The following is a 19,841-nucleotide window of genomic DNA, read 5'->3' on the forward strand; positions in this document are numbered from 1 at the left end:
TGGTATTTCAATTGTTGGAGAAATTGATATCAAAAAATCAAAAATGTGAGAAAGTCGACTTCAGTAGACTTGACGACAAATTCAAATCTGTTTTCAGAAATCTTATCGCTTCAATAGATCAATTTGAATGTTTGGCAAAAAAACACGTCTAAAATACTATGTCGTGCATGTGTTAGACAAAAACAGAAAATCATGGTACCGAATCCCCTTAATGTATGGAACAAAAACATTATAATTTCATTAGTTTTGCGAATTAGTAAAAAAATAAAATAGCTGACCCAATTTTTATATTTGGGTAATTCATTTATTTATTTTAATTTTAAATACCCATACAAAGTTTAGTAATTTGTTTACTTGTGGATATAGGTATATGGAAATAGAACGGTCTATAAAAAACTATGGAAATAATGTAACTTGTTCTATTGACAAAACAATCCTGTTAAGGGATCACCGATCAACGTAACAGTGAGCAAATTATACTTTTAAAAAATCGAACTATATCATACCCCGCCTTTCATGGAGTCAAAATGGACATTAAACTGTTTGTTATATGTCTTCATCTTCATATTATGAGAATCAACTGCCGGTAAAATGATGGCTTATGTTTAGTGAGCGTATTTATTGTAATTATTATATTACCTTAATACCATATATACAAGATGATTATTTCAAAGGTAAACACTAATTTAATATTGTAAAATATTAACGTTTTTGGAAATATTTTTCTTACATAAATTGTAGTAATAAAAAAAACAATAAATTTATATTTTTTTATCATAATATATTTTTTTTAAAGCTATACTTTTCGATTGATATAATATACATTTTTATTTTATGCTCCTAAATATTTTTCTTGGCATTTCAACGAATAAAAATCTAATTTCAAACAAGTAATAAATCAGTTATATATTATGTGATTTTAAATTTGATGAACAGAGTTGTGAGGCACAGCCGTACTGCAGGAACCCCACAAAATGTCAGTCTACTACTACGCTAGTCTAAACTGTAAATACTTATAAATTGTAATTTATATAACTGAACAACTACTCGTCTAAAATTCAATTTTTATAAATCGAAATTCTTTAAAAAATATTCTGCTTAGGTGTATAAAAATAAAAATAAATAAAAGATTTTTTTTTCTAATAAAATAAAACTTCAAAAAATTTTTAGTTTTTTCAAAAAAGGTATTAATAGGTATAATAGGCACGTTTAAAATATATAAAAAAAAAATATAAAAATAATAATTTCAAAAATGTTATTACTTTTTGAGATAATATAAGGGTTAACTTTTAAAAGAACCGCCCTGTATACTTCCTAATGTAGGTACGCGTGACCCCTCTATATATATAATAAGTAATGAAAACGGGCGTCGTCGGGGCCCTGACATAGTGGGTTGGGTGGGTGAGCACTGACGACCCGACACACTCGAAATTTAATATAGACAAATACAGTATAATATTTTATTATTATTATTATTATACAGAGGTATACATTTTCTACTTAGTATATTAGTGTTGAATATATACATATTATTTTCCGTCATTAGAGATCGAGACAGCTGATAAGTTTAATGCGTTGGACGCAGCGTCTATATAGTAAACTATATAATATACTATATGTCATATTATGTATTTAACGATAAGAATATATTATATTGTATCTGTAATATGCCCTAATACCTGCAGCCATAACTAAGCTGATCATTTTATTAATTGTATAAATGTCCCGAGACGTATGTAGACAAATAATTTAACAAATCTATATTAATTTAAATTCAAAATAGTGCCCGAAATTGCCACAAAGAACCGTTTTTTGAACGTGACGGTCAATGGTTTTTAGTTTTTACAATTAAAAACTATAACACATTTCTAGCTGTTATCGATAACATTGGATTCTCAATAGACATCTAAAAAAGTTTATTTATACTTAAGAACAAACTTTTCACGTTTATTACTGTGAAGTATTATATTACTTGAAAATTGTAGACATTTAAAATGTGATTACATTTTTGGGAAATTAATGAGGCATGCTGATGTGAAAATAATATAACTATAGTGTAGGTAGGTATATTGTTAAGACCTGACTAGAACGTTGGAACTTTTTGCTTACTTTTTTTGTCACTTTTGAATGTTTATCATTAGTACGTGCAACTTATACTTTTTTTATTATTAAGTTAAAAATAACAAATCACAAATTATAACACCCACAGACAATTAAAAAAATGTCGTTTAAACTTTAAATTTCTCTATATCTGTATAATATATAAAAGGAAGAGTTGACTAGTGATTTTTCATATATTATTATTGTTACGGATCTACTCCTGGCTTTATTTCGTTAGAATAAATAGATAGGTACAATTGTTAGGAGAATATTCATTGTCAGAAATAATTGATATCCTTCATTTATTCTTTTAGTTTTCAAGATTTCATCCTGCAGCATTTACATCATTATTAACATGTATGATGTAATCTTTTAACATTAATATTCATCTTGCACTACGTGTACATCATAATATAGCGCTATACTACTAACGTGTACCTATACATCGTAGCTATTTAATAATAATTCAGGTCAAATACAAGTATTAAAATTATATACTATTTCAATAGTTAAATTAAAATCATACAAAAATCTCACTGAGTATCTATTTATTTATACAATAGTTAGGAGATAATATATATAATATATGGGATCCGCGACTGCCGGCCAATGATCCTATGCGTCACCAAAGTGAGAATGGAAATGTATATTTTATTTACAATATGTAGATATCTACATTGTACAACAAAAGTAATAATGTTTGCACTTCTTCGCCACAATGAAAATTATAAATTATAACTTCAACAGTTCAACCACAAACACACTTTGTCACAACATACGTGTTTAAATGTATAATGTATTATACATATGAATATTTATAATTGTTAATTAGTTCTATAGGATCTATTGCTTGATATATACTCACCGTATATTATACCTATAGGTATTTATTCAGATATTTTACATTTATCGTATTAATTAAATAGATACCTATTTATAAAAAGCCGAGATTAGGTAACTCTTCTTACTTCACTCTCCTAGACACAGGGTAGTGGTGTAGGTATTTCTGAAAATAAATTTTAATATAAGATTTACGAAATTAATTAAAAACGAAATCTTTATATTGTCGTATCGATTATCATAAAATTGTTTGAAATTATATGCTGTTTATATAACAAAACACAGTATAATCATAGGTATGTGTTGAAATTGATGATAATTTACCTGTAGGTAGGTGCCTAAGAATACGGCTATACATAACTTATCAGATTATTTTGTTGATCATATTCTTCACAGTACGTATGAATATTATAGAACTTTAGACATAGACCACAGCTAATCGCAGTATTTAATAAATGAGGACATCGATTAAGTAGGCACCTCCTACTATGGGCAACACTAAATGTATTAAAATATTTAATCTGCAGATCAACAAAAAACTAATAACTACTCTATAAAAAAAATTATTCCGAATAAAAAAATTAATTCACCATCATAGTATGTTTGCCAAGTGATGACATTATATATATTTTACAAAATGATTAAGTACAATCATTTTGTGTAGGTACCTAATCAAAAACAGATTTTGAATTTACCCATTAAACGCTTGTATCTATAGTTATAGTTCAAAAATACTATTTTTTTAGTGTTATCTATTTTACTTAAGTCTATCATAAGTATCACTGTATCATACAGATTGTAAACTACCCATTAAATAAAGTTTATAATAGTACCTACCTATTATAACATAACTGATATACACTTTTATGTAAGATTAAGAAATCGCTAAAATTAAATCAAAAACAATGTAGCATATTTATTTAATTTTATTCTGAAAATGCTTTTGCACCAATACCTTTTGTTTGTTAATAAATGTACAATTTATTTAAAAATAAATTCTATAATACCATTTTATATACCACGAAGTATATTTATGTATTGTAGTAAATAAATTATTGTTTTCTCAATTATTTACTTGATTAAATAGGTACCTATAGTAAGTATATTATATTTCAAGAAGTGATTTTACTGTAGTTTTATATTAGTAATATCATTCTTTTAATTACGTATATAAATATGTGCAGTTTAAAAATGGAAATGTACGGAATGCAACGTTTTAAAATTATAAAAATATAGTATATACAATTAATTACAAATACATACTTTAATAAGTACAACAATTAATTATTTATAAATGAAAAACAGTTATATAAATATAAAAAGAAAAATATAAAATAAATTATACGCTGCGGAGGGGTTGCGGGAGGAAAACGAAAAACTGAGCATGACTGTTTTGAGAAAAACTTTTCGACACGTGAAACTCGTGTGACGCGCAGTTCGAATAGTGTAGTAGACCTGTTGACAACATATTTTGTTCATTAAATTATTGAACAATAAGAATAAATATAACGCAATCTTTCTAGTTTTAATTGTCATGATTTCTATTTGCAATTGGCATATGCTTATTTGGATTACAGCCTCGTACGGTACGTGAACATATAATTAAATATAAACAATTATTATCAATAAAGGAAAAATCTCACTTGCAATAATATAATTTTGTTATTTATATATGCAATTGCCAATTATTATACATAATTATTTATGATTCAATAAGTTTAACTATTTTTAACCCAATAATAATAATACCATACTCTATAAACACATTTTTATAAAAGATTTATTCCAATAATTTTTTTTTTCGATAAGCGTGTAATAATTATATTTACAAAAATAAAATTATTTATACCAATTAGCTTACCTTCAACATAATGCATGACGATGTATCTCTCTATAGGATATCCGTTAACTGTTAACGAATGTTAAATAATAATTTCTATTAGGTAAAAAACATATTTTCAGAAGGAATAAGTGTTTATTATTTATTTAAGCTTAGGTACCTACTATTTGTCAAACAATTTTAATTTACATATTTTTATATTGAGCTTGTTTTTTTATTTTAAACTTTATCATATGTTTTGGTTATAGATAATGTGCTAATAAATTAATCATTTTTATTTTATCAACAATAATAGTTGTTCGAATGATAGTTAAATAATAGATTATACTAGTCCAAACATATATTTGCACACCCAATTCAAACGTGTATTATCTTTTATTGTTTATTGACTTTTACAGTGTAAGACCAACGAAAAAACAATATACGAAACGCGTATATTGCATAAGAAATAGAATAACATTTAGGTAGTTGGTAGTTTTACATCTAGTATTCAATTTATTAGCTATGCGGACTTATGCGGTTATTACTTATTAATTTATTAATCATATCAACGACATTATAGTTTGGTTCTTTTGAAGTGAAAAACATTATTTTTTCAATTAACGTATACCTAATTAGATTAATTTAAAATTGAACTTCTAAAAAAAAAGGCCACTTATGACCATAGTCTATACCTAAGTAACTAGGTAGGTATGCAATATTAAAGTTATATTGATTTTGTTTTTGCGGAGCACATTGAGTAATAAACTTGTGATGGAGTGGTCGGACATCTTAAATAACATGTTTATTACATTTTTATGAGCCACCATTTTTTTTTTTACCTGAAAAGATTATTTTTTCCCATATTTAATTCACTTCATCACTACATTAAACGTCAACAATTAAATGTTAATGAATTACTTATATATAACTAAATCTGAAGACATTAACATACCTAGTTGAAATAATTACTTCAAGTTGAAATTATCTTGAGTTAGGTATTCAACATTTAAAAATAGTTCCTAGGTGTAATTCATCGTCAACCTTATTATTAAATAGGTATCCAATTTCAATTAAATACAATTATTTATGGTTATTGGAATACTTTGATAAATGTATAACTTAACTCTAAAGTAATATTTTATTGATTACATATTTTTATTAGTATAAACTTCTTAGTCGCATTAAGAAAATGAGAACTCAATACTAGTTCCGTGCAAAGAAAATACTACTAAATATAATATTAATTACGACATTTTTTGATTTAACACTGGTAATCTTCTCAAGGTTATAGCTTATAGGTATAAATAAAAAAAGTCTATCCGTATAAATGTAAATAAATATTTTAAAAAACACCTTTGGGTAAAACTTAACGTGACCTTACTTGATTATAAAATGATGTAAACCATTTCAGCACGTTTATAATTACTATTAATATTGTATACATTTTTATGCGTTTTTGACGTGACCAGGCGTAATAACTCACGGTAGTCACCAAAAAAGGACCGATACCTCCGATTCTATGTCATCACAGGTCAGTATATACTATTCAGGTACTAAAAAATTAAGATTTAATTGAACTTTGTATAGCTAGCCAATATAGGTATAAGTGTATAACTAAATATAGTATTATTAGAAGAAACACATATAGTACCTAACATAATAGGTTGGTTCCTCTATATTATTTATACATTTATAATTATATGGAATACTTAAGTTATACATTTTAATGTGGTTTTGTAAAAATACTTAACCTCAGATAATATTCCATATATATCCTATCCTTATTTTTATTACAACGCTAAAGACTATATATATATATAATATATATCAGATACCTACTTATACTCACAGTGGCGGCTTAAAGGAGGTACCTATATTTGAGTCACGGGATTTACGAAAATATTAATGGGTTTAAGAAAAATTGGGTCCTAGGGTTGGAAAAGATATTTTGAACAATTTGTTTAGGTTATTTACAGTGTTCGGACTTATCTAGATAATTATTTGTTCATCTTTTATCTTATCTAGATAAATAGTTACAAGGTATCTAAACGTTCATCTTAGATAATTTTTCTACTAATCTAAATAAATTCATCTAGATACATTTTTTATTGATAAATATCTCAAAATTGTACCAAATTTTTAAATATTTATACAGATTCTCAAACAAAGTTTATGGTTTATAAATAATGTAATTATTTTTATTTATATCATTATAATTATTATTATGTTCCTAGTGCCCAACTAAAATATACTAAAATTTATAACCATTTAAAAAATAATTGTATCTTTTTTTTTATCTAGATAAAAAAGTATTTATCTTTATCTTTATCTAGATAAAAAAATACTTATCTAATCCGAACACTGGTTATTTAACGATTATTTAACCATCACTAATAACCTATGAATTCACAATTAGAAGGGCAGTGAAAAGGTGAAAAAATGTTAATGGTGGGCGGTGTAAAAATATTGAATGTGAGTCAACGAAAAAAACCACTAACTACTCGTGGTCATTTAAAAATAATTAAAAGGCTAAAAAGTTATTTATTCATTAAGTTTCGTATAATATGAGAAATGAAAGCTATTTCAATTACATTTAAAAGCTAAATAGTAAGCAATCTTTAATAGGTCGCATAAAGGGGTGTAGTTTCACACACATATATTACACGATGCAGTCACGATTCACGAATGAGTTTCTCAGAAATCTGACGCTTTATCAAATTGGTAACTATAATGATAAACAAAAGTTTAATTTCGCTAACGAGACATTATTGCACGTGTTGCGTAGGTAGAACATAATTTTTTATAATAAAGCTTTAAGTATAATGAACTAAACATATTTCACCTACAAAATATAGAATAATATGATATATTTTATTAGTAAAACGTTCTACATTTTTTTTTTTTACTGACTAAACTAAATTTAATTAACTATATCAAAAGAATTATATATAGGTATATCGTATACACATTTATTAAAACTCTTATGACAATTTTATCGAAAATAAAACTTAGTACAACCAAACTTTTTCAACGATATATCTATGTTTAAAGTTTTATATTTAGCTTTTGTATATAAAATCATTGCAGCTCAATGAATACAGTACGAAGTACTAAATACTAATAAAAATATATAGTAATCATACAAAGTAATTTAATTTGATATTTGAGTTACAGTTTAGGTAGCATTTTCAAAGTAAAGAAAAAGGAAATTTGGAAATGTATATATAGGTTGTTTTATTATTTGAAACGTAGATTTGAAAGAGATAATATACTATTGAATATTGTGAAGAGAAATAAAATTAAATGGTGGTTGGTTTAAAATTTAAATTAATTTATATAAAATTAATTATTATTTAATTGAATTAGTTATTTAAATTTACATAATATTGATTGGTCAAATATAGATAGGTATTGTAAGGCGTAGACTATATAGTTGTTTAACCTTCCAAAATCGATTAGGTTATTTTTCATTATATACATATATTATCCCTAAAGTGGTTTAAAATATTATTATTTAATTTGTAATTAATTTTTTTTAGATTTATCCAAATGTGACGTATAAGGTGAACACAAATTCTGGTGATTACGCCCGTGTTGCCGAACCTTTATCCAGTGTACAGTTACAAAAATTAAACTTTTATTTTTATGACCAAGATAACCAAGATTCTGAAGTATTTGGTATAACAAAAAAGGGTGGAATAGTATTTATCAAGGATGCGAAACTTTTACAAACATTTAACTATTCACAATTTACGTAAGTTTGGAAAAAAAATCAAATGATTTATTTATAATGGTTGTTTATTACTTTTGTTTATGATTTAATTCACAATAGATTGAGTCCGTAAAAAAATGTATATAAAAGTATACAGAATAAACTATTATTTATTATTTATTATTAATTAGCATTGTTATGAAAACTGGTATCTTTTTAGGCTGAAAATAGGTTATGGCAGAGATAAAAAAACAGAAATAATTTTAAAACTTGAAAATTTATCAGATGAACAATGCAAGAAAACATCACACTGTTCTAATATTCATTTAGACACAAAATCTGAATGTACATCGTCATGTGGAATAGGGTGTGTGTTAAGTATAAACTTGATATTTTTTTTTTTTTAATGAGGACATTAATTCAACCTAAGCGTTTTTTATAATCAATCAAAATGTCACCGAATAGTTAAAATTGAAAACAGAATGATCATGCTCTACTAAGGTATATCTATATTAGATAATATTTTGATAATGTTTTAAGAATAATTACTAATTATACATTCATCATTATTATGACTCCATACTGTTTTCCTAATGTCACGATTAAATTATAATTTATGAAGTTTTTACAACGAACTATAACCATTTATGATTTAGTCACTTAAATTAAATTTTTACCTATTGCTTTTTAAAACAATATTTAACATTTAACAACACAAATTGTTCATATATGTATAATGATATAGGTAGTAATAACTAATATTTGTTCAAATCTTCACAGAACCGTTTCAAAATGTCAATGGCGAGAATCACCAAAACCCGATACGTTCACTGCAAATTATTCAACTTGTACCCCGGATATCAACACCTGTCCAGATGGAAATTGTGACAACCTGGAAAAAATTAACGATTTAATATGCCCACAAGACTGTACTAGTAATTATAACTTTACTATAGTTTAGTTACTAACATAAAATATATATATATATTTTAACAATATGATTATGATAAAGAGGAAGTATTTGGAACCGGAAAAGAAGGTAAAACTGCGGGAATTTTGAGAGCTAAAGGCGTTTGCACGTGTGACGAAATTGGAAAATGTACATGTGAAACAAAACTTGGACCGTCGAAAATTCAAAATGAATCCGATATACCCACACACACACCAAGTTAGTCCATCTACTACACATAAGCGTAGCATCTAAATTAATTATGTTGTTACAATTTACCATCGAAATATTATGTTTTATTCAGTAAATGTTGAACAAGACACGTGCGGAAATTGGTGTGACAGCAATGTTAATACAAGTATAATAATAGTAGTAGCGTTTGTAACAACTGGACTAGTTACGTATTTTTGCAGAAATAGGTGATTTTCTACTCAGTTTTAACTACCTACTTTAACTATAATAATAATGTTGTTATGAAAGTTGTTTAAAAATAATAATATCGTTTTCAGAATCGTATGGATTTTGGGTGGTAATAAAACGAATAGGAACGTCAGAACACTCGAGGAACTGTTACCGAATTTCGATCAAGATGAATATCAACCGAACCCAGTACCTAACAGAGATACTTTTACCATTAATACTGTAAATAAGCCAATAGTCATTATTATGACAAGATTCATATAATCATATAGTTTGATATTCGACAGGACTTTGACCCTAAGTGGGAGTTTCCAAGAAGTAGACTAATTCTGGAGCAGGTGATTGGCGAAGGAGAATTTGGTAAAGTTCTAAAAGCTCAAGCTATAGATATTCCTGGTACAAAAGGTATAATTATTCAACTAATATATTATAACCTACCTAAAATATGCATGCATAATAGTACATAATATAGCTACATTAAATTAAATTGTCAAATAAAAAATAATTATATAATAATACGTAGGTATAGTGAATTAAAAATATTAATTCAATCCATTATACTATAATATTATACCAGCAAATTTCCAGTCGACAGTCACGTTTCGATTTTGGTAAGAAACTCATGACTTTAAGGTTTTATGCGTTTGAGCTATATAATATATGAACACATTCATTATTAATAATAAAAATACTACGGCGGCGTCTACATGCCACCCTGCAGCTATTATATTATGCATACCCAAGTTGTCTCACCCCTTCGATAGAGTGTCATTGAAGGGGTCACATTCCAAAATTATTTTATGACTTTATGTGTTTATTAAAAACGTATATGCATCTTAAAATATAAATTCTACATATTATATATAGGCATGTCGACGGTCGCGGTAAAAACAATAAAAAACGATGCAGGAAAAACAGAAAAGGATGATTTGTTGTCAGAGTACAATTTGTTAAAAGACGTTAATCATCCAAATGTTGTTAAATTACTCGGAGCTTGCACTACTCATGAAGGACCATTTTATCTTATTATTGAATACGCCAAATACGGATCGCTTAGGTATAATTTAACATATAAATATATTTACATTTACTAAAAAAAAATTATCATCTAGATCATACCTCCGAAAGAGTAGAATCCTAGACAACAATGCAAACGGCCTTGTTTCGAATACTGCAGGAAATTTCCAGCAAAATGAAAGTCTGATATCCATGGCATTTCCACTTTACCCGATCAGTCCAAGAGATATTTTGAAATTCGCCTGGCAAATATCCAAGGGAATGGCTTATCTTGCAGAACTAAAAGTAAACTATTTCGTTTGTATTTAATTTTTAACTGGTACCAGATACACCCATTGTTTTAAAGAATACCTATACTATGAAAAATATTTTTAAAATTATATACTTAATCAAATACATTTTTTAAAAGTATTTAACATCTTATAATCTTATTAAATATTATTTTGGCCAATGCATTTTCGTAATACCTATTCAAAATGCATACCTATACTTTTTACTTGAATTTAAATATATTTACTTATAGACATTTCAAATAATTGTATAATAAAAAAAAAATGTATTTTATTTCTGTACATATTATATAAGTTACAACTATATAACTATTCCTAACAATATTATATGGAATTGGATTTTAAATAACATAATCATAATGTCAAGATTACAAAATGCAATAGGATGGTAACATGATAATTTCAATTTAAATAACTTTTCACAAAATTACTATTAATCAAACTAAATTAAATCATCATCCCAAAATATAAATAAGGTAATATTCATTATTCACTACCAACCACAAGTAAATGTATAAAATACCAACAATTTAAATAGTTGGTACCTACTTGGTAATCAGTGTTTAAAAAATATCGAAATCAATATAAAAGTATATTTAATTGGGTAGGCACTACATAGAATACACTGATTATAGTATTATACATATATTATTTTTAGTTAGTTCACAGAGATCTGGCTGCGAGAAATATACTAGTTACTGAGGATAAAGTATGTAAAATATCTGACTTCGGCCTGACCAGAGATGTTTATGAGGATAATGCTTATTTCAAAAAAACGAAAGGAAGAGGTCTGTTTACTTTTTTCTTTGATTAATAAATCTGAATATTACACTAATTTAATAAAAATAAATTGTGTCATAGTTCCAGTGAAATGGATGGCACCAGAATCATTAGCCGATCATATATACACGAGTAGATCAGATGTATGGAGTTTTGGAATTTTACTTTGGGAATTAGTCACTTTAGGAGCAGTTCCATACCCTGGGATAATCGTACAAGATTTATTTAAGCTATTGAAAGAAGGATACCGGATGGATAAACCAAATAATTGTTCAGTTGAATTGTAAGTAAGGGTTATTTAATATTTTCAAGCAAAATATTAGTAGGTATGTGAAATATCACAAATTAAAAATGCCTTGAAAATTAAAATATCGAATTAAATCCGTCCCTTAAACCGCGGTCATACGATGATCGAGAAACGCGATAGCTGCTATCGTGATAGAACTATTATAGGCGCATTTACACGGTAACAGTCTATGATAGCTGCTGTCATGCAATTGCGGTTGTACTGTTATGACAGCTACTGCCAAAAGATTTACACTATGCCCAGTTCCTTGACACGACTACTGTGACTGCGGCTGTTAAGGTTTACTGTCACCGTGTAAATGTGCCTTATCATGCATGTATGATAATAAATAGTAGATAGGATGAGAGTAACTATAATGCGTTCTTGCGATGATAGTACATTGTCGCGAAAGCAACTATCGCGTTTTATTATCATCGTGTGACTGCAGCTTTAAGCACAGATAAAGTTCTTACTTTTTTGTTTATCGATCATAAGGGGTGAACACGTCACACTACTAAGTAGATACTTGCCCCAAATTCTTACCTAAAAGTTTAATAATAAGTCAATTCACTCTAATATAAAAACTAACAGCACACTATATTGTATCTAACTAGTGAACGAAAATTTGGTATGGCATACGTTTGTAAGACGAAGATATCAAACGCCACATGGGTAGGTTATTTTAGGTTAGGGTAGCGTCCTCCTACGTTTAAAATCATTAAAATTAATTTTAAAAGAATTAAATATTAGATTTATTTAATTATGTATTTAATAGAATAAGTAGGTAGATACCTATACCGATTCATAATTATACCGCAGATTAATTTTTAACGCTGTATTTAAACATAATTTTGACAGGAAAAAACTATGAATTATAATATAAATATTATTTTCAATAATATTTAAACGCTCATATTTGAACCCATAGTTTAGAAAGATTAAATTTACTAATAAAAAATTAAAAATAATCGTAGAATTATGTTTAATATACTAATAGGTTAGGTAGCGGTAGGTACCACTTAAATTTTCACCAAACATATTGGTATACAATAAACACATGGTATACCTACTTCATACCATGAATTGTCTATATTATAGTATACCCGCTACACATATTATGGTTTATGTTAGGTACATTTAAACATTTATCAAGATCATCAAGGAATTAATATTGTATGATACCTACGCACTTATTAGTTATTTCTAAAATGTTCTACCAATAAGTACCTACCTATTATTTAAAAAATGTATGTTGTGCATCTAGCAGCCTTCCAACTGGTACTAGTGGCTATATAGTATATTGCCATATTGGTGCACTTGAGTAATATAATATTAAATTTCAATATTTATAATTTGTATTATTAAGTACGACGAATGCATCATGACAAAATAAAATAAATTAACATTCAATGTAAAAAAAACAAATTCATTATATGAATTTTGACTAATTATTAATATATCTATAAGGTTTTTAGCTGTTCTTATTTGTTAATCGTTATTATTAACGAAATACGAGTATCTGGTTTTAAATTTGGCTTTTATATTCTATGTTTGTTATTAAAAGTGTTGAAGTGCATATTATTTAATAAAAGTTATAAATAATAAATATATACACATAGTTACGATAGTCGATACCTACTAGATCACGATAAAATAATGGCATAATATTTAATGTTTAAATAATACAGCTGTTTTTGAAAAAAATATGTTGATTTTCTGAATAATGTTTAAAGGTACGGTATAATGAACAACTGTTGGGCAGAAGACCAATACAGACGACCTAGTTTTAAATCGTTAACAACGTCGCTCGAAGAAATGTTGGAAAAAGGAAACGATTACTTAAAATTGGATTTTAAACAAAATTGTGAATAACATGTGTTACTTTATGGATGGTAAATTTTTAATTACAGTCACATATGACTGAAATTATTTGATAACAAAATTACTGTTTTTAGATGAAGAACTAGCAAATCAAAATAAAACTACAGATGAAAATACAGAGGGAGAAGTGAAATATGAAATTCCTAAACCTGTTAACGAGATTGGAATGGCATATGTAACGATGAAAGATTTTATATTTGATCCAGAACAGCAACAAGCACAAGTTGTGTAATGTTTTTAAGAATATGATTTTGTGCCAAATGAAAGTTACCCAAATGCTAGTCAAATATTACTTAATTTAATATTAATAAAAGGACAACCTATATCAATATATTTTACATACGAACATATTATTATTTAATCCACCAAATTTAAATTAAATACTATGCCTCCAATTGTAAATTAAACGCTAAAACATGTTTATAGTAAAAAAAAAAATATTATTTGTAATACAAAAACATTAACTATAAGTATAATTCTAGTCTAAATGTACTTATTTATTTATTTATTTATTTATTTAAGTTCCTATCAATAAAATATAATAAATAATATACTAAGTATATATTTATGGAAACATTATAATATAGTTACTTAACCTATAATATAGGTACCTACCTATCATAATTAATTTCTTCTAAACTACCTTGCCTTACTTAAATTTATTTTAATTTAGTTTCGGTTATCAATGGATCCACATTATAATATTATAATTTATAGGTATAACAATAAATATATTATACTAAATATTATATTAAATAAATAATTGTACGGTAATAAAAGGTACCTAGATATACCAACTCAACATAACAATTCATATATAAATCAATAAATCTATAGTAGGTACATACCTAGGTATACTTAAAATTATTGGGCAAATGTAATTTCCTACACGAGACCTAACAGTTAAAAAAATAAATAGTTTACTTCTTACACTGTGGAAAAAATGATACAATATGTAAATGCCTACATGGTAAAAAATACTAATGTTAGTTCCTACACTAATCGTTTATCTGTAATAATTGGAATAGTATTTGATATTTATGTATTGTTAAATTATTTAAACTATTATTTTTATAATTAAATAGAATATTATAATAATATATTCATATGTTAAAATGTAGTCAAACATCAGCTTAATGACCTAATGACTTAAAAAAAAATTACACTAAAAAAACCCATGACTACATAAATAACTACTCGATATTTTTCATTTACAAGGAAAATCTATGAATCATAAATATGTTTTTGTTAATAAGTATATAACCATGACAACGAAAACCTTTCGAAAAATCGGTCAGAAACAAAAAACTTATATCCAGCCAAAAATCATATTTATGTTAATACTTATAAAAAAATATATAATAGGTAACTATTATACTTTATATATTAACTAGCTGATCCCGTGCACTTCGTTTCCCGGCAACCAACAATTATTATTATAATAGCTTCAAAACCCATGGCAACCATTTATAAACAAATATTTCCATCGGAAATCTCAAAATTCCTGTTTGAGCACCACCCGGGGTTGATCCTCTCCCTTTTTAAATTATAGCCTATCTTCTGAAAAGAGGTCTAATCTATATATATATAGAAAAATATCTAATCCCATGCACTTCGTTGCCCATTAAAAATACCAACGATACATGAATAATTTGTTTTTTTATAACATAACGGTTACCATAACAACAATTTTTAATTTTTAAACCAATAATTATTATTATAATAGCTTCAAAACCCATGGCAACCATTTATAAACAAAAATTTCCATATAAAATATCAAAATCCCTGTTTGACCACCTCCCGGGGTTGGTCCTCTCCCTTTTTAAATTAGCCTATCTTCTGCTCAGAGGTATAATATCTATCTATGTATATAAAAATATCTGATCCCGTTCACTTCGTTGCCCTTTAAAATTGCCAACTCTATAGGAACAATATGTTTTACATATCACCATGGCAACAATTTATATACAAAACATTCCTTCGGAAATTTCAAAATAATATATAATTATAGTTGCCAAGGTAATACGGAGACACACACGGACGGAAATCTCAAAATAATATATAAATAGTTGCCATGGTAATATGGACACACACACACACACACACAAACACATACATTCATTTATATATATATAAATTAATGTAATCAAACGTGTCAGTGGCGTCCACAGGGGGGGAGCTAACGGGCTGAAGCCCCCCCCCCCCCATTGCCCGTATTATTATTAATTTAAAAAAAAATATATTTATCAAGTTTCAACTGTCAACTATAGTAAGCAAGACGTAAATTTCATATAATATGTCTTACCAGAATGAATTCATTTTTGAAAAAACAAAGTATTTGCATACCAATTTTCATAAATTATTTGTAATTTTTCGGTAAAAGTATGAACTACTTGTATGAAAGACCTTGTATTAAATTTTCTAGCCTTAGTTATACACATTTAATATTTTATAAGTTTTGAACTACAAATGAAATGTGGTTTTGACGAAATTTGAACTTTAAATGCTTATAAAACATAACCATGATGCCTATGTATCGTTAATATTTTAGCTATAATAAAAACTTATGTATTACATTTTTAAGCTTTTTTGACTGTATAAATAATTTTTTATTGAAATTTATGGAAAAAAAAAATTTTGATTAATCAAATACAATCCAAGTGGAGACGGTATAACCAAGCTGGTTACCAAACAATTTTAATAGATTTTCATTTGTTTCTCCAATTATTTTAGAAAGCACTAAGCGCACTCAATGTTGGCCTCCTAAAAGTACTAACTATAATTCCAATTTGCTTCCGAAAACATACATCGGGCGACGGGCATCGAAGTTCATGATCAGAGCATTTTTTCAACCAGAAAAGTTGAGAAGTTACAAGCATTTTAAAATACCTCAAATAAACGTCTGAAATTATTAGACTACACAAAATAAAAATAAAATTGTAACTAATTTTCAAGCCCCCCTCTCCATTGAAACATCCTGCGTACGCCACTGAAACGTGTGTTAATGTCTTAAAAAAAACTTTAAAAATGTCAATATATTTCATAAATAACATAAATAAATAATTGTAAAAAAATGTAGGTACTTTTAAAAAACTTAAATATTTAACATAATCGTTGCCCGTAGGTATTGAATAATTTTGTTTGTTGTCTAAAATGTTGTCATTTTTAACAATTTCTATTTCAGATTACTTTTTACTGATTTTATTTTCATGTTAGTATTTATGGTTCTTAATTTGTGTATGTATATTGAATGTAATTATTTGAAAAAGTTTGAGAATTTTTATCGAATATTTCATATCTGCAGATATTAAGATGCAAGGAATCTTTGGGAAAAAATGGACAAAGTACAAAAACAACCAGTCTCTACCAATAAATAATATAATACCTAATAAGGTACCTAAGTTACTCAATATACTCTAATAATTTCAATATAACGAGTTATAAAATATCAAAACCTTCTGGGTGCCGGCTTTTGAATTACTGAAAAAAAGAAAAAGCCCGACACGAAAAGTTGAAATCATTATGGGAAAACCAAAGTTTAGTGAATAAAAATCGAATTCAGACAACCTCTGTGGTAGTACCCCAATTAGGCTTAGAAGAAAACGGCCAACTTTAAATAGATTTCACACACATCTAAGAAGATATTGACTAATTGTATATCGTTCAAAAATGAAGAGTGAAAATATTTATAAAATGTTATCATACACAGAAATTGCCAATATAAATATTTGGTGAAAATGTCAAGTATCTATACGGTTGTTCGTTTTTGAGTACCTAGTGCTAAAAAAATAAATTCGATTTTGTCAAAAACTGGATTATTAAAATTAAAATTAAAAAAAAAAAATGGGCAAGTGGATGTCGCTCTGCTGTATAGTAGGTTACAAGTGGGTCACTGTATAATGGATGGTATTAAATTTGAATTGGATAAGAAAAACTGTTCTGAGCGGAGACTGAATCTAGGTATAAGATATATTATATATTTATATAATTATATACTTTAATACTTATATCTATGGTATTAAAAAAAAAATTGACCTATAATAAATTCCAAATTAATCATATCACAAATCACAATATCCATTAGGTACAACAAATCGTGATACTATCATAGATATATAATAATATACTTTAGAAGTTTCAAGTACCCACGAACAATATTAAATAATTATAACAAAATAACTAAAATAGTTATTCTAGGTTTTTTAATATGTAATTTCGTCCAAATTTGAACTTAAAATGACTATCAAAAAAAATTGTGCTAATGTATTTTTTAGATTATTTGGTAACAGAATTAACTACTTACATGGAATCTTGTTTTAAATTTTCAATCCTTAGATATAAAAGTTTAACATTTTATAAATTTTTAACTACAAAAAAATTATTCAATTTTAAATTTCATAAATTTTGTCAAAATTCGATCATTAAATGCTTATAAAAAAAATTGTTCCTAAGTATATTTAATATTTTTCAACTGCTATTGTAATAATATATCATGAGTCTTGTATTAAATTTTTACACTTTTTGGCCCTACTTTATTGAAATTTATAGAAAAAAAAAAAAAATATTGAAAACTGACAATGTCCGTAAACAGCTCAAAAAGAGTCAAATTATTTTAAAAATTGTATCATGTATAGAAAATGAAAATATTAACGTTCAGTGAAATTTTCAAATATCTACAGTCATTCGTTTTTTAATAACAATAAAATAAGAAAATCGTCACATGAGAAATCTAGCGAATATCAGATGTTGTAAAAATAGGAATTTCAAACGCTCATAAAAATTTAATTTGAGTTTCTTGTAGACATTTTTTTTTTGATAAAGGTAGACAATATTATGAGGAAACTTGTATTACATTTTCAACTCTTAGATTAAAAAAAAAATTTTTCATGAATTTCTAACTCAAATTTGCTAATTTTCGTGATTTTTACATATTTTGTCAATTTTTAAACTTTAAATGATAATAAAAAAAAAACTGTGACTAAGGATTTTTAATATTTTTCAAATGTCATTGTAAAAATATAGTAGGGGCCTTGTATTAAATTTTCAAGTATTTTTACTTAACAAATAACGTTTTATTGACATTCATAGAAAAAAAGGTGGGTAAGTGGATGTCGCTCTGCTGTACAGTAGGTTACAAGTGGGTCACTGTATAATGGATAGTATTAAATTTGAATTCAATGATATAATATCACTGTATAAGAAAAACGATTCTGAGCGGAGACGGTTTGTCAGTCTAGGTATTAGACATACCCATTATAGGTATACTTATCTATAGTATTAAAAAAAAAATTGACCTATAATAGGTATCAATAATAAATTCCAAATTAATCATATCACAATATCCATTATAGGTAAAGCGTTATACATCAAAAACAAACCGTGGTACTATCATAGATATATAATAGTATACTTTAGAAGTTTCAAGTACCCACAAGTAATATTATACAATCACAACAAAATAACTAAAATAGTTATTCCAGGTTTTTTAATATGTAATTTTGTCTAAATTTGAACTTAAAATGACTATAAAAATAAACTGTGCTTATGTATATCTTAGAATTTTTGGTAACAGAATTAAATATTTACGTGAAATCTTGTTTTAAATTTTCAATCCTTAGATATAAAAGTTGAACATTTTATAAATTTTTAACTACAAAATAATTAATCAATTTTAAATTTGATAAATTTTCTCAAAATTTCAACTTTAAATGCTTATAAAAAAATGTGTGCCTATGTATTTTAAT

The 19,841-nt window shown here is 26.3% G+C and overlaps 1 protein-coding gene across 1 annotated transcript; it reads left to right on the forward strand.

The window, feature by feature from the left end:
• The first annotated feature begins 4,390 nt into the window (after nucleotides 1-4,390).
• LOC100164983 (proto-oncogene tyrosine-protein kinase receptor Ret) lies at nucleotides 4,391-14,601 on the forward strand. The gene is made up of 15 exons (XM_001947426.5): nucleotides 4,391-4,526; nucleotides 6,232-6,293; nucleotides 8,302-8,516; nucleotides 8,695-8,841; nucleotides 9,255-9,409; nucleotides 9,487-9,642; nucleotides 9,728-9,842; nucleotides 9,933-10,065; nucleotides 10,131-10,248; nucleotides 10,711-10,900; nucleotides 10,956-11,145; nucleotides 11,809-11,938; nucleotides 12,012-12,213; nucleotides 13,950-14,108; nucleotides 14,172-14,601. Exons 1-14 carry the CDS (start codon nucleotides 4,475-4,477, stop codon nucleotides 14,086-14,088), a joined length of 2,004 nt encoding a protein of 667 aa, XP_001947461.3. The 5' UTR covers nucleotides 4,391-4,474; the 3' UTR covers nucleotides 14,089-14,108; nucleotides 14,172-14,601.
• The last annotated feature ends 5,240 nt before the right edge of the window (nucleotides 14,602-19,841 follow it).

This window comes from Acyrthosiphon pisum, chromosome A2 (genome assembly GCF_005508785.2).
Source record: "Acyrthosiphon pisum isolate AL4f chromosome A2, pea_aphid_22Mar2018_4r6ur, whole genome shotgun sequence".
Taxonomy (NCBI): Eukaryota; Metazoa; Arthropoda; class Insecta; order Hemiptera; family Aphididae; genus Acyrthosiphon; species Acyrthosiphon pisum.